Genomic DNA, 16173 nt, shown 5'->3' with positions numbered 1-16173 from the left:
CAATCCAGCAAAAACTCTGCCGATTTTTTAACCAAAGCACTTCCAACTGTTGTTTTCAGAACACACGTTCGAAATATTGGCATGAGACAAGTTCAAAAGATGTGACGACTCAGCGATGTGTACTTGAGGGGGAGTTAACTCTATGCTGCACTCTTTTTCTCTTGGCTAAAGTTTTTATCCCACTGAGTTTTTCTTTAGCAAAGTTTTTAACGAGGCAGTAACATGTAGTTGATCTCTAATGAAACAAAAATCGTCGTCCAAGGGGAGTGTTGTAAATCGTAAAGATGGCTGACAATTATGATATGATAAAGTCAATTGGATTGTAGATTCACGGATTATTACTATTTCACCTACTTGCACATTAAAACTTGTAATATAAATATGTAATCGAATGTAATCACTGATTGTACTATTCTTACATATATATCAAATATATACTTCTCTCTCTCAATTACTACTCTTTAATATTTAAGTATTGTATTAGCTTAGGCAAAAGGTATTAATAAACTACTAAATTACAAAAAAAAAAAATGGGAATGATTCTTACACACACTTTTTTGATCCTCACACATCAATTGAGTATTATTAGAAGAGTAAAAGGTTAAAATAGATGTGTGAGGATCACTTAAAAAAAAGTATGTGTGAGAATCATAAAAAAAAAAAAAAAAAATACCTTTATGCTTTTTTTATTAGTTTGTCAAAAATAATGCATTCATTACGGCGTAGGGGTATTATTTCACAGTGAATAAATAAAGAACCTCCAACTTTACCCTCCATAAACCCTAGAGCTTGTAACAAAACAGAGTAAACCATGACGGGAGGATTACGGCAGTTCACGGAACGATCAGAAGACGGCGGCGCCGTTCTCGACACCGGAAACGGCGAGGAGCTTATCCACGTCCAGCCAAATGTCTCCATTGTTCTCGGCAACCACACTCCCGAATCCCCTGGCACTCTATACATCTCCACCAAGTATATATATATATATATATATATATATATATATATATATATATATAACCCTAATTCTTCATAATCTGTGCCTATTCTCACATATACATCCGTATATATATTATTTATAATTAATTGACGTTTACTTTTTCACAATTTGTTTTTTTACAGGCAAGTGGTGTGGTTGAGTGATACAGATAGAACAAAAGGCTATTCAGTTGATTTCTTATCGGTTTCGCTTCATGCGGTTTCTCGAGATCCGGAAGCATTTGAATCTCCCTGTATTTATACTCAGGTTTTGTTCACTTTGATTTATATTTAATTGCTAGGTTTAGGGTTTACTAATTAACTTATTTTTAGTTTAATTACGAATTTGAGAGCTATCTACGTTGTGTACGTGTATGTGTTTAGCCTGACAGAAGAAGAATAATTGTAGTTTTAGTTAGCCTGAAACAATGAATTAGGTTATTATAAGATTTTCATATCTAACACATGAAGTATATATTCGATTTTACTACGGAGTAATAAGCATTAGTTGTAACTTGTGTGATTTTTTATCAAATTTGAGTTGCCTTTTGTGTTTTCGTGTTAAAATGGAGTCCGAGTGTTTTGTAGACTGATATTAGTGATAGACTAATGATGGAGGATATGAAGCTATGCAATTATAATCCACAAGTAATAAGACTCCGTTGAATATAGCTTTTGTGTAAAGCTAAAATCATTTCTCCATTATATGTATGCTAATGGGGCAAGTATGTTTCTTATTGTGATTCACCTTAATTTTATTTCGTTCGCATAATTACAGATATGTCTTAGAAACTAACTTAAGATATTTATGTAATCTTCTTAATAGACGTGTGAATATATGTTTTAATCACATTCCTATTAGCCTATTAGGTATAGATGAACCAAAGGGATCATGTTTATTGTCATAATATTTTAGTATGCAAGTTTAGGTGATTCTCTTCTCAGTGGCGGAGGATAGTGGAGGCAGGGCGGGGCACCCGCCCCAGCTGGATTTTTTTTTAAAAAAAATTTACACTTGAAAAAAAAAATTTACTAAAAAATAAGGTTTTTATTAGTGTTTGCCCCAGCTATAATGAAAAATTTAATAAGTTTTTACATCCGCCCCATATGTGGTCGGGTTCAAGTTCCGCCCCTGTCTCTTCTAATATTAATTTATATTTATATTTATATTGTTTTAAGATTGACAATGGAGATGATGCTGATGAATCAGAAAACAGTGATTCAGAATCAAGTGAGACATTGGATTTGTCAAAGGTCACTGAGATGAGGCTTGTGCCTTCAGATCCTACTCAATGTACCCTTTACTTCTCACTTATATACATACATATACATAATAATTAAATAAATGTACTTTATCTATATCGTTACAACATTACAATATTACAACTCATTGATGTTTTTTGTTTTATAGTGGATACTCTTTTCGAGGTATTTTGTGAATGTGCAGAGCTAAATCCCGAACCAATTCAAGGTAATAGTTATTTCCACTACCAAAAAATTTATACTTTTTAGTGTTTACTGTGTGATCACTTTATTCTCATGTCCTGATATTTTTTCTTTTAGAGGAGGAAGAGGAACAGCACAACTGGATATTTAGTGCTGATCAGTTGGGAGCTGCAGTTGTTGCCGGTTTGGACTCTCTCCATTTGTCCATTTTGTTTATTGCTTTAGTTGTTGGCTAATAGAACATGCAAACCTAATTTGTTTATGACTTACCATTTTCAGAGGGAGGCAACCCAGAGTGGAATGACTTGCAAGTTCCTTTCACCATTGGTTATTCAAATGGAGACCATGACCTGGCTAGCAGCGTGCTTGAGGTATTTTTTATTATAATTTATTTTAGTTATTGCTTATACTGTTTTATCTATCTGCACCAAGAAGTTTGACCTGTGTTACCACAAGGTTTATGTCAGATAGTTTCCCAGTATCGTAATAGTATGCTAACTTGTTAGGTAGAGATCATTGTTGTAAAATCTCCGATTACTCTCGATAACTTTCAAATTACTCTTTGGTAAGAACTGACTGATCTGTTTTTTCGAAATCTGTCTAGTTAATCACTCAACGATAGTCAATGGATCATAATCTGATTTGTTGATCAAAGTTACTCTAAGTCAACATTGGTCAACTTTTTAATATGAATTTAAACTAGATTTTTAGAATTTTTGAACCAATGACCGATTATGTTTATATTTTTAGACAATTATGTCAAAGTTTATTTTTATGGTTTTCTTCTATATTTACACATAATTTTGAAATTTATTATTTAAGTGTATAAAATATAAAAAGTCCAATCCGATTAATCTCCGAGTTGCCGATTACTCCCTCTAAAGTCCCAAGTCCCGACTGAGTACTCTGAGTAGCGAATTTTGCAACCTTGGTATAGACGAATAAACCTATTATGGGATATCATTTCCGTTTTGACTATATCTTTTCGTAGCTTCCATATTAAAGATTGCTTGCTTTTTTTTGTTTTATAAATATTAGATACACAGAGGTGCTCATTTGGTTTTGTGAGATTGTAAGAAAGAAAACTATAGGTGGCAAGATGAACAGGTTGGGTAACAGGTCAACATGGTTTATTAAGTCTCTGTTTTTAGAATGCGCTACTATTAAACTGGTCCAAAAATATAAATTGTATTATTTAAATTTTATGTAAATAGTTAATGTGGTGGTAATTAGGATAACAAAAGTATGCCTTTGATCTGAATTAGTGATTAGATGATATATGAGTCTCTATGTATTGAAAATAAGTTTAAAGATTGAACAGCTTTCTAATTGTTTGCTTTATTTGTTACGCGTGCCATCCCTTCTATATAATTTTTGGTATATGTTTGATATGTCTGAGACAAACCCAACTCATTCAAACCATGCATAAGGTATTCACTTGAATTGCTTTTAAAAAAATATTATATTGACTCTTTGATCCCATGCACCTTAATAAAATTCAACTTTACGAATAAACCAGTGGATTTGAAAGTAGGTGTATTAGCCTCTTGGACAAGAAAGCAATAAATAAAAAACCGTGAACTCAATGTGGGATGATAAACATGTTAAGTTTTCTGATGTTTTCACAATTTCACACGTGTTTACTCTTTTACACTTGGCTGGTTTTTGTGTCAACTTCAATAGGTCAGTTGTTAAGTGAAAATGTTTGTTGGTTTTGTTTGTTCTCTTCTCTTATTTTTACATTTATTGTACTTTCCGAACTGATTTTTTATATTTTTAAAACTCATTGCAGCTTCAAATCAATGACGAGCGGTTTGAAGATGCTGAAGAGATGAGTGATAGTAGTGATGAACGCCCTCAATGAGCATTGATCCAACATGTTGACATAAGAGCTCCTAAAGTCTGGCATCTTGCTGTAGCTTGTACCAATATAACCTATCATGTAGATTTTTACCCTCTTCATTTACTTTCTTCAGTTTTCGGGCACCAGTAAAATTATTTTATTGCTGTACTTGGCTTGAAATTTTCTTTTTAAGATTAAAGGCGATGCACCGTTTCTCTGTAACTTGCTTCACCTCTAGTATCTCTAGCTGTACTTGGCTTCACCCTTTCTCTTTATTGTTGTACTTGGTTCGTTCTTTCACACCTGGTTTGGATAATTTTTTTATTACTCCAGTTCAAACTGTTTTGGACCACTTCTCTTGAATGTGAACTTCGGTTTTGTTCGTAATGTGACCGCACGCATAATTTCACTCCATGTTCTACAATTGACACATCATGTAGATGGAGTTTTCTGTTCATGAAACTCGGGCAGTCATATATGTACGCGGTCATATATGTACGCGGTCTAACTGAGTTATCTCACGATTGTTTACCCCCATGTATTATAGTGGTTTATCTTGATAAATAAATTTATCCTTATCAAACTACCTGAAAAAAAAAATAATAATAAAAAAAAAAAAACTTATCCATAACAAACTACGTGGGAAAAAAAATTAAAGGCAGACCCCTCATTCTCTCATCCTCCAATAAAACATGTGAAGAGAAATAGCCAAATAAAAAGGTATCAAATTCTTATTTCACAAAAAGTGTATCCTTAAAACAAAACTAATATAAAACATGCTGAAATTAACCAAATCTTTGTTATTGAATTTATCATTTTTTTGCCTCATTGCAACAAATCCTGTCTCATCATTACCCAATGATATATGCAATGAATCAAGCAACCCGGAGGCCTGTAAGATAACCATAGAGAGGTTGAAGAAAGAAAAACAGGTTGATCCCAATAACACTATTCGCAAAATCATAAATTTCGGCCTTCAAAGAAGCTTGATCGTCAAGGCAAACATGACTGGATGGGTACACCATAGAAATTTATGGGCCAGTGAGCATGCGGCTATCAAAACTTGTTTAGACGTTATCGATAATGGTGTTGATGACTTGAGAAAAACTTTAAAGGAAGTTGATGATTTAGAAGCCGCACAAAGGGTACAAGATATGCAAAATTATATGTTTCATGGCGGAAACATTAAAACATGGTTGCAAAATGCTGTTAACGGTCTTCGTAATTGTCATGATGAGGCTTTGGCAATGCCTGGTTTGGAAGTCAAGTTTAAAGAAGATGTGTCGAAACGAGTTCAAGATTTAATAATTGCGACTCGGCTTGCAGTATGGACCATACAAATGCCTTCACAAGGCTTAGACGATGGTTAAATGGTTTCTTTATATTTCGTTGAAATATAGAAATTTGATAAGCTTCATAGTTGTTATTGAGATAACTGAGAAACATACTTATAAGATTAGATATGACTACATTCCTTTTGAATTTTCTTTTGACAACTTTACAATGTTTAGACCTAACCATTCCAAAATAATCAAATTATAGATCTAGCAATATCCAATCGTGCTTATATGAAGTAGGAAATGTAAGATGGAGAAACATTTCTCTACCCGAAGGTAAAGAGTCGTTCATCTACCCTCGGACATGGAAATTTATCCTTCCTACTTTGCCCACTTTCTGGTATTCTTCTGCCCGAGTGCTAGACTTTATCTCGCTTCCAGTCTACTAAGGCAGAGACACTGTCTTATGAGGGTAAAAGTCTGCTCCTAGGACAACCTTCGACCAATATAACATGAAAGAACACAAACAAAAATATGTAGACACATAAATGTAATCATTATAATGTGACAACGTTATCGTACATTCGTACATATACTATGACAAGCCGTTCTACATTGATACAATAATATAACTTTAAGTCCTCTGTAAAAATGTAAAGTTGCGGCAAACAAATACTAGTATCTTATAATATAACCTGTAGTTGAAACTTTACATTACGGCGTTAGTCCGTTGTTAAAACTATATCAAAACGGGGAAGAAACTTCTGTCTGTGAAATTAGTTTTTTATAAATACCAATTCAAAGGGGAAGATTTCTTTTTTGGAATACTTGGTGAATACGAAGTTTGTGAGTATATTTTTATTGCAAACTTATGCAACCATGGAACTTGTAAAAAAATTTGAAAAGAAAAAAGGACATTTGTAATTCACTCTATTGATTATTGTTACTTCTCGAAGAGAAAAGATAGAAAAAGGCGATTTTGTGAAGTTGCTTGTAGTGTAGCTAATTCAAATACACGATATCTTTTCATGTACCACATATTTTATTTCAAATAGACAATAATATTCAGATACATGATAACCAATATATATTAATCCACCAATATACACATATTTTCGATTTTCAAAACTTGAACCTTAACGTTATAGTTTAATACTACTAAGCCAATGACCATTTAATTCATGTACAAGCAGGGCCGGCTAAGGCTATGGGCGAAGCGGGCGACGGCCCGGGGCATCACGCGGTTAGGGGCATCATTTCGAAAAAAATTATTAATACCCATAGTTAAAACCTCATAAAGATATATGTTTACATAACTGTTTGGGGCATTTTATTATCATTTAGCCCGGGGCATGCAAAAACTTTGACCAAAGTTTAACCGGCCCTGTGTACGAGATATGCTACATTTTATGTTTTAAGTACAGTGATTATCCACTTAACTTAGTCTATAATTACTAGAAAGAGTTGCCAAAATTATACAAGCAAGTTTACAAGTTAAGTTGTATATTTTATATAAACAACAATTATTTAAATATATAAATATTAGTAAGAAGCTAGAAAATTACAACTATATAACACGATAACTTCAACTACAAACCCTTGCAACAACTATTAGGAATCGAAAACTCAATTTCAATCAACATGATAAAAACGTTGAATTGTTAATACTATACTCAATTTCAAGTAATACCATCTTTACCCCTATTTTTTATTCAAAAAAAAAAAAAAAAAGAGTAAATACAACTAAAATCATACAGATTCCTCTTCTTCAAAGCTTGCAAATAAAAAAGGAACAATACCAATATCTTGTATAAAACTTTTTATAATAGTTTTGTAATCATATCAAATTTTTATTTATAGTTTTATACTATCATTGTCAAACTATACAATACGTACGGAATAATATTCAAGATTGGACGAATATTAACAGAAAACGATATTAAAAACCCATATCTTCAAAATACTTTTGGGAAATTTTCTTAACAAGTTTTGTACGTTATTTGAAAAGATACTTTACAACGTTGAAAATATACCTTGCAACAACATAACAAAAATTCTATTACATTTATTTTACACATAAATTAAATTAATTCATATAAAAATATTAAACTGACAGCAAATTGGCCGCTTGATACGTATAACAAGGATCAAGTAAATACATTCTTTAGCGTTACTATGAAATGTCAACGTTCTCCATACTTGCATTATAATTTTTACAACTTACTATAAAATTTACACTCTATACCTTTAATATCATTTTCAACTAAAACCAACACATTATTTGTTAACCAAATTTGTGATACAAATGGGCTTGATTAAGCTTTTTGTGTCAATTTTACTAGCAATTTTTGCACTTCTTTGCTTATTCTTTATAGTCAGTCGCATTGGTGATCATGAGTCGTTAGATGATAACCTCAACCGATGGTGTCAAACGACTCCTCATCCCAAACAATGTATGCATTTACTAGGTCGTAACAAGCCTCACTTGTTACGAAATATAACCGATTTTAGGGTAGTGGCTTTACAAGCCACTTTAGATCAGGCACATTTTACTCGAGGTTGTGCCAGCAACCTCGAGAAAATATGTCCGAATGAAAAAAGTAAAGCAGTCTGGAAAGATTGTTACAAACTCGTAAACAACACCATTCTACAACTCAACCAAACCCTGCTCGGTCTCCAAAACAATAAAATCTCCGATTTTGATGCTCAAACGTGGCTTAGCGCCGGGCTAACCAATCTCCAAACTTGTTTTTCGGGTTCTAGTGAATGGAATTTGACAAAATTTGTATCTCCAATCAAAATGAGTAACTTGACTGAAATGATAAGCAATAGTTTGGCTATAAATCAACATTTCTTGAACGAAACTAACGAATCTGAAAAAGTGGAGGAGTTTCCGAAATGGGTTAGAAAGAAAGATCGAAAACTACTGCAATCGAGGTCGGTTTACTCGAGGGCAAATGTAACAGTGTCTCAAGTGAAAGGCAGCAAGTTTAGAACGATACAGTCTGCAATCGATTACGCAATGAGTATTAACCGTGGAAATGGGAGATTTATAATTTATATAAAACGAGGCGTTTATAACGAAAATATTGTGATCGGTAATGATCTGAAAAATATCATGTTCCTCGGTGATGGATTAAGATACACCATTATTACCGGTGATCGAAGTATTTCGGGAGGTTTTACGACATATAGCACTGCAACTGTTGGTAAGAAATATAGAATTATTTTACGTATGATGTATCGTACTATAGTTATTATATATTGACTTTAAAGTTACGGTTATTAAATTGTACAATACTTTAATGCACATTAACAACGGTCATGAGGACTTTTATTAAACAAAATTCCATAATTAATTGAGGTTTTAAACGTAATTGTTGAACTTATTTGATGTGATTAAATTTAAGGTGTGGATGGGACCGGGTTTATGGCCCGTGGCATAACATTTCGGAACACTGCTGGCGCGGAAAAGGGACAAGCGGTAGCGTTGCGATCAGCATCAGATTTATCGGTTTTCTACGCTTGTAGTTTCGAAGGTTACCAAGATACAGTGTTCGCCCTATCTCAACGACAGTTTTACAAACTTTGTTATGTTTACGGTACTGTTGATATTATATTTGGTAATGCAGCCGTTGTGTTTCAAAACTGTATAATTTTTGCAAGGAGACCGTTGAGTGGACAAGCTAATATGATAACGGCTCAGGGTCGTGGTGATCCATTTCAGAACACGGGGATTTCAATTCATAATTCCCGTGTTCTTGCTGCACCAGACTTGATACCGGTGGTGGGGTCGGTCCGGACTTATTTGGGCCGACCCTGGCAAGAGTATTCAAGGACGGTTTACTTAAAAACGTTCATGGATACTCATATTAATCCACAAGGATGGTATCCATGGGGAAATACTAATTTTGCTCTTAACACATTGTATTTTGGGGAATACGATTGTTTTGGGCCTGGTGCAGGAACCGAAAACCGGGTCACATGGCCCGGATATCATGTTATAACTAGCCCAAATGAAGCGTCACAATTTACGGTGGAAAGGCTTATATCAGGTCGAGGTTGGTTACGGGCTACAGAAGTTCCTTTCATTGCTGGGTTATGAGAAGTAGAATTGGTATTATTTATTTATGAAACCATGTTACATGATTTAATTCGTAAATATATTTGTATATATATATTTATTTTTCAACAAAATTCATTTTTACTTTTGGTTGTGCTATTAAGCCCAATAAATGGGTCGGAAGTTTTCATCTTTTTATTTGGCTACTTGTTTATAAAAGTTCAATGGACTTTTGCTCAAGTTTGGTGGGCTAACATTTAATGCTATGCTTAGTGCTTAAAATATATAAAACCTTATAACTTTATTGTGGTTTAAAGTAGGGACAGGTCTTTATATAGAACAGGGAGGGGGTCATCACCTCCTTAAATGTTGAGTATATAATGTAATGTAATTTGTAGCCCAGTTACGAATATTTGAACGTTTTGAATTATATTAAATTAGAGTTCGTATGGAGTAAATATATCCAGTTAAGGCTCGCACAATTTGGTATATTTAGCTAAACATTATAATATATGAAAAGATATTTAGTTTTTTCAAATACTATATTTTAGGTATAGGTATATTTATAATAATAAATCCTCCTCCGAAAATGTTTAAATCAAACAAAATACTACTCCGTATGATACAACTACCAGCTAAAATATACTCAATAGAGAACAAAATAAAGATCATGGGCAAAGTAAATTGGTGTCAAAATATGGTTTCAACTTCATGCCTTTGATGCTTTCAGCATACAAAGGAGATAACCTATAATCTGCTTTCAGAACAGCCCAATTTTCCAACTATAAAGATTCAATAATTACCCAGAAAGCAATCTCCTTTACAAAGATTAAATTAATTCCCAAACTTACAGAAAATCACAAACCATCATATAAATAACAGCAAAAATTGTCATCAATGAAGTAATGTTCAGCCTCAACAATTCTCGCATACTGAATGGAGCCGATGAGGTTCTTTGTGGTCTGAAACGCAAACAAAATGCATTAATCAGATACACTCTCTATAGTAATTTTGACCCATTTACATAACAATGAGTCGATTTGGGTTATTATGCTATATAAAAGGTCATAATTTATTTTAGTATTCATATATTAGTATATATTGAAACATTTATGTCACCAATTATCTAAGTAAAACTAAACTTTGGACAAAAAATATCTCTAACCAGTTTTGCCCTGTTACCCAACCCGTCCACTTTACTACCTCTTGTGGTTTATCTGATATAAGATTATGTAGCAAGTGTTTAAGAGAACATACTTTTGAAGATGGGCAAGAGCACCACAAAACAAAACGTTATCGGGTGGCAGCAATTCGGTTTTCTGGCCATCATCTTCAGGATTAATGATTCTCATATAAGTTTCTTGACCCAGATACCATCGGTCAAGGTTTACTGCCCTAAGGTTCCATGCTCCGACATTATCAAGATAAACCAGTATTGCTGTCCATCCACCTGGGAAAACCTGTAAAATATCAAATGTTTCTTTTACAATATTAACGAACAAACAGCGAGTTCAACGATATGCTAGAAGTAAAACAACTCAACTATATTTTAACTGTAATGAGTCAAAAGTCACTCAATGTGTATATTGTAATGAATCATTTTATTCATAGATTTAGAATGTTGTTAAAAAAAAACTTAACTATGTTAATCAAACAAGGGACTAAAAATTTAGAAGTAAAGCAAGGTTGCAAAAAATCGCTACTCGGGGAGTACTCGGTCGAGGCTTTTGTGGGAGAGTAATCAACAACTCTCGAGGAGTAATGGGATTGGACTTTTTATAAATTTAAATAATAGATATAAACAATAATATATTTGTCTAGAGACATAAATATAATCTTCATTTATTCAAAAGCTCTAAAATTCTAATTTAAATTTAAATTCATACTAAAGTTTGAACAATACTGAGTTTGACTGACTAAATCCAATTTTGACCAACTAAATCTGATTTTGGTTTACTGGCTTTCGCTGACCAATTAATTACTCGAATTTTGAAAAATCGACTCGGCCGGTTCCTAAAAAGGAGTACTCGGGGAGTCAAAAGTCACGCAAAATGTATTTTTGTAATGAATCATTATTCAATAACTTAGATTGTTGTTGAAAATATATAATTATATTAATCAAACAAGGCATTAATAATTTAGAAGTATAATAATTTATTTGATAAGTCTTTGGGTCAACGGAACGCGTTTTTACATGTACCATAGAGCTACTTACTCTCACCCATTAAACATGTAACCTTTAGTGTTCTCGCTAAACATTAAAAAAAACGAGTACCTGGGTGGTAGAACGTGCTATTGCATCCCAACGATTATACGATCCTCTGCTGTTTTCTGTCCATTCCCCATATGCCATCCTAATATATATAACATATCACAGTCAAAATTTTAGATGCATTTACCTAAAAAGCAAATTTAAAAATAATATAAAAAGGAATAGTAGATATATACCCGACTACGAAAAAGGAATAACCATCCATATGAAAACTCTGAACTACTGTATCATTGTTCTCCAATATAATCTCTACAAACGCTTTATATGTGGCATTGATAAGTGATCAATCCATAGTCGGAGGTCTATTTAGTGGCGTATTAGGGAAATCAAGCTTGTACGATCCCTTCAGTTTATAAGTATCTGCAAGCCTTATTGGTGTATTAGGGTTAACGAACGAAATCCCGTTATACATTGCACGAAGTTTCCCGTCAATCATGAGAGGCGGAACGTTCCTTAATGTGTACACATCAGTCACATTAATAGAACCGTAGCGGAAAGAACCCTGTGGATTTGGACGGGCCCCACTTGCCGTGTTGTTCATCCTGATATACAACACAAAATGAGTTATTTAATTTGTATGTGTGTTTGGCTGCAGGAAAGTAAAAGTCACGCTTACTAGAAAAAAATTCAATGGAAGTCTAAAAATTTATAAAAAGGGTTCAATTATCATTTTTCAAGAAAAACTCACTTGGAATAGACTCCCATTTTCTAATTTGTGACTACACTTTTGAGAACTCCATTGTATAGTTTATAAATGTTTATTTTTGAGTTAGAAAAAAAGCTCCTAATTTCTTTAAAAAAATGGAAACATCTAACCACATTTTCGAAATTTTGTTAGGACCTAGAAATGAAATTGAAAACGATTATCAATTTATAAGAAAAATAGAGAGTGAACTTGGTCAAACTCGGGGGTACTCGGTCAAACTCAGCCAATACTCGGCATTACTAGAAAAACTAGGCCAAACTAGAGATTATTCGTAAAATCGGTCAAAAACGTTCAAAACTCGGTCAAAGTCAAACTTGGTCAACATCCGTATACTCCCCGAGTTGCTGACCGAGTACTCCCGAGTAGCGATTTTTAAAACTTTGGCTAAAATTATCGTCTATGATTTGTCAACGCAAATTCAAACATAGAAGAAGACTAATATAAGAAACGAACCTGATAGACATTGCCTGATTCACCGCAAACGAATTATCGTATCCATCATTTGGCGGGTCGGGAAGAGGACCCGATGCCTGTCCTTGGGAATTTGAGTAGTGCAAAACAGCGACACCTGTAACTCGTTGCCATTCAGATTGATTTACAAATCTGGCACTTGCAACAACGTAATAATCACTACTTGCGTTCTGATCCATGGTTACTAAAAACGAGTACGACTGCCCAACATGGATATCTAAACTTGTATAGTTTTGTTGGGACGTATAATGTCCCTCTGCTTCTGCTAGAAGTAAATTGTGATTTTGAATCCTAAAATTCAAACAAGTTGACACTCCAACGTTTATTACACGAACTCGATAAGTTTTCCCTGCAGTACACAGCAAAAGTATCCAGCTTTATTATCAATGTAACAAGATGTTAATATTTATTTAATCTCACCAAAATGCTGAAGGACCAATCAAACTTAAAGACGTAAAATGGGCCTAAATAGTTGGAAAAAAACATTTTTTAAAAAAATTTTGGAACGAAAGGAGCATGATAGTGAAGAAAATAATCATATATTATACATTTTTTTATAAAATATTGTCATCCAGAAATCATACTTGATGTGATCTTTAATTGTGCAAAACCAATATAACAAGAACACGCTGATAAAACAAATAAGATCAACTTTATCAGTTTCTTGCGGCCAGCACAGAAATTCAGAGTATAAACACATATTGTTATTGTTTATATAACTAATATTATGAACTAAGAAATAAAAATTTCCATTTAAGTTTTTGAGTGAAATAATTATATCAAAAACTCTAAATAACAAGTCAACCTGGGTCAACATTAAGTGTCTCGTACTCGATGCCATCAGGTACAGAAGAGTTGTACTTAAAAGGACCTTTGCCGTTAATAAGAACTCCATCTGGCATACCAAGGTCCTTCCCAGAATCAAGGGCTGTTCTTAAATCCTATATTTATTGATAAACATGCGTAACAAAAATTAGATACACAAGCTCAATTATATCAACATTCAAAACTCATAATGAAGTAAAGAATCCAATATAGACTAGACTAAAACCTTATGGCTTCGAGTGTACCAATCACCAATCGTTATGACAATATCCTCGTCAGGGGTATTAAACGGAAGCGGTATAACGTTACGGTTTGTGATTACAAAACCACCGAAACCACCTGACGCTCGTTGAAAATTGATAGATGGAGCATAATGATAACTACCAATTTGATCCTTGACTTGAAATTGGTAAGTCCAATTCCAATTTGCAGGAATAGGACAATTGGTACCAATTACTCCATCTTGCCACGATGTACGCCTCATTTCTACTCCAGGCCTATCAAAAAAAAATAAAAGATTACACATTTAAAAGAGATCAAGTGTCATAATGCATCAAACTTCACTTTAAATCTTATTGTATGTATACAATTTTTAAATTTTCTAATTAAGTATTGATATTGTATGTATCTTCCATCTTATAGTTCGTAAGCAAGTGAATATGTGGCGGATATTGTGGGGGACTTATATGGCTGCCACGTGAGCAAAAGAAAATACAGTTACCTGATAAAGAAGTCATTGAACACATACAATAGCAATAATCAAAATTTAAATACTTAAACTTTAATAGGGAACTGATTTAGAATAAAGCAATATATAAGAGGGAAGCGTATAAGCATATATTTATAAGTGAATAATAAAGGTTTTCTCTGTTCAAGCTACCCGAGGAACACCCGGGAACACAGACTAACTGGGTTTTCACGTGACCGTTCAAGAATCTTTATATCTTTATAAGTTAAAATAGTAAAATAAAATTTTATTTATTAATAAAGTTAACTAGAAATATTTTGACTCATCGGAGAATATACGAGTAAAACCGTATATTCATGTTATCTAGTGAATGTTTTCCAGTTTATGCTTGAGTGCTTCCCTCAATGACCCCTTTCCCGTGGACTCACCCCCTATATAATACATATTGTGCGTTTATATTAATAAAGGTAGAAGGTTTTTTCTGTTCGGGCTAGCCAGGAGGGCTAGTAATCCGACCCCATACTCTAATGTACGCAGTCTAGCAGGATTAATCCCTGGCTGTGGAAACTCTTCCCTGGCCACCACAAATATTCATGCTAGACATGATTTGAGACCTCTTGCAAGGAACTCAGGGTCCCAACCGTTGTGCGTTTATATTAAAATTAAATGAAATTAATTTGAACAATATACGAGTACCATGTAATAAGAAGGCTTTCATCCAACTTGTTCTTAACATTAACAACAACATTGTAATTGGTTGTAACATTTAGTGTTGGGCCTGGAAACTTTCCGTTCACCGCGATAACCTGTAATTTACATTCATAAGTAAATTAAATACCAATAATAAGTTAAAGCTATAAATATTACAAATAGTATTCCATACCTTTCTAATTTCTAAATCATGTTGGAAAAAAACAAACCTTTAACAAAAATAATTATTATTTTTGTTTGAAAAGCAAACTTAACAATAATTATTTAGGAGAAAACAAACAAAGTATAAAATATTTACGTCTTTTATCAATAAAATTAACCAAAAGAGCAAAATAAACTCATTCAGAAATTTCATCGAACGGTTAGAAAACATACATTATCTTTAAAATCATCCAACAATAGTTACAAATAAGAAACAGAGAAAAACAGAGCAGGATTAAAAAAAAAAAAAACATACCGTTTGTGGAACACCAAGTGGAGAAACAGTTAAATACTCAAAAACAAGATCGAAATTTGCAAAGGGGTCACCAGCATAACAAAGCCCACCGAACAGCACAAAAAAATACACAGCAGCAAAGTATAAAATTAAGCCAAATAAGGCCATTAATTGAGTTGATTTGCAGTCGATTTTTATATATTTTTAGGGCTTTTCACATTATCGAAGATAGGTATAAAAATCGGATGTCTTTAAGTATTAAAAACTAGAGATTTTTGTTCGAAGTTTGTGCGTGTTTGAAAAGAAGGAAAGAGCGGCTTTGTGTGTTTGCCCTACCAAGAAGAAGACTCGAGACCACAAAGGCACAAATTCACCTTTAACCGGCTAACAAATTAAAATATATGCGTTTTTTAATGGGTTACCGTGAATAGGCCGTTGACGCCTTTTGGCAAATCTA

The 16173-nt window shown here is 33.3% G+C and overlaps 3 protein-coding genes and 1 pseudogene across 3 annotated transcripts; 3 read left to right on the top strand and 1 right to left on the bottom strand.

Annotated features, from left to right (window-relative positions):
• The first annotated feature begins 734 nt into the window (after window positions 1-734).
• Window positions 735-4529, top strand: LOC139892961 (chloride conductance regulatory protein ICln). Its single transcript, XM_071876090.1, has 7 exons — window positions 735-972; window positions 1123-1246; window positions 2158-2272; window positions 2390-2449; window positions 2542-2607; window positions 2704-2795; window positions 4217-4529. Exons 1-7 carry the CDS (start codon window positions 812-814, stop codon window positions 4286-4288), a joined length of 690 nt encoding a protein of 229 aa, XP_071732191.1. The 5' UTR covers window positions 735-811; the 3' UTR covers window positions 4289-4529.
• A 514-nt stretch (window positions 4530-5043) lies between these two features.
• Window positions 5044-5637, top strand: LOC139889604 (21 kDa protein-like). The gene has a single exon (XM_071872546.1). It carries the CDS (start codon window positions 5044-5046, stop codon window positions 5635-5637), a length of 594 nt encoding a protein of 197 aa, XP_071728647.1.
• A 2212-nt stretch (window positions 5638-7849) lies between these two features.
• LOC139892960 (probable pectinesterase/pectinesterase inhibitor 59) lies at window positions 7850-9649 on the top strand. Its single transcript, XM_071876089.1, has 2 exons — window positions 7850-8753; window positions 8955-9649. Exons 1-2 carry the CDS (start codon window positions 7850-7852, stop codon window positions 9647-9649), a joined length of 1599 nt encoding a protein of 532 aa, XP_071732190.1.
• Window positions 9650-10285: 636 nt separating this feature from the next.
• On the bottom strand, window positions 10286-15884 carry LOC139892959 (monocopper oxidase-like protein SKS1; annotated as a pseudogene).
• Window positions 15885-16173: the final 289 nt, after the last annotated feature.

This window comes from Rutidosis leptorrhynchoides, chromosome 2, assembly GCF_046630445.1.
Source record: "Rutidosis leptorrhynchoides isolate AG116_Rl617_1_P2 chromosome 2, CSIRO_AGI_Rlap_v1, whole genome shotgun sequence".
Classification (NCBI taxonomy): domain Eukaryota; kingdom Viridiplantae; phylum Streptophyta; class Magnoliopsida; order Asterales; family Asteraceae; genus Rutidosis; species Rutidosis leptorrhynchoides.
The sequence above is the reverse complement of the archived record's forward strand: the minus strand, read 5'-3'. Positions and strand labels throughout refer to the sequence as shown.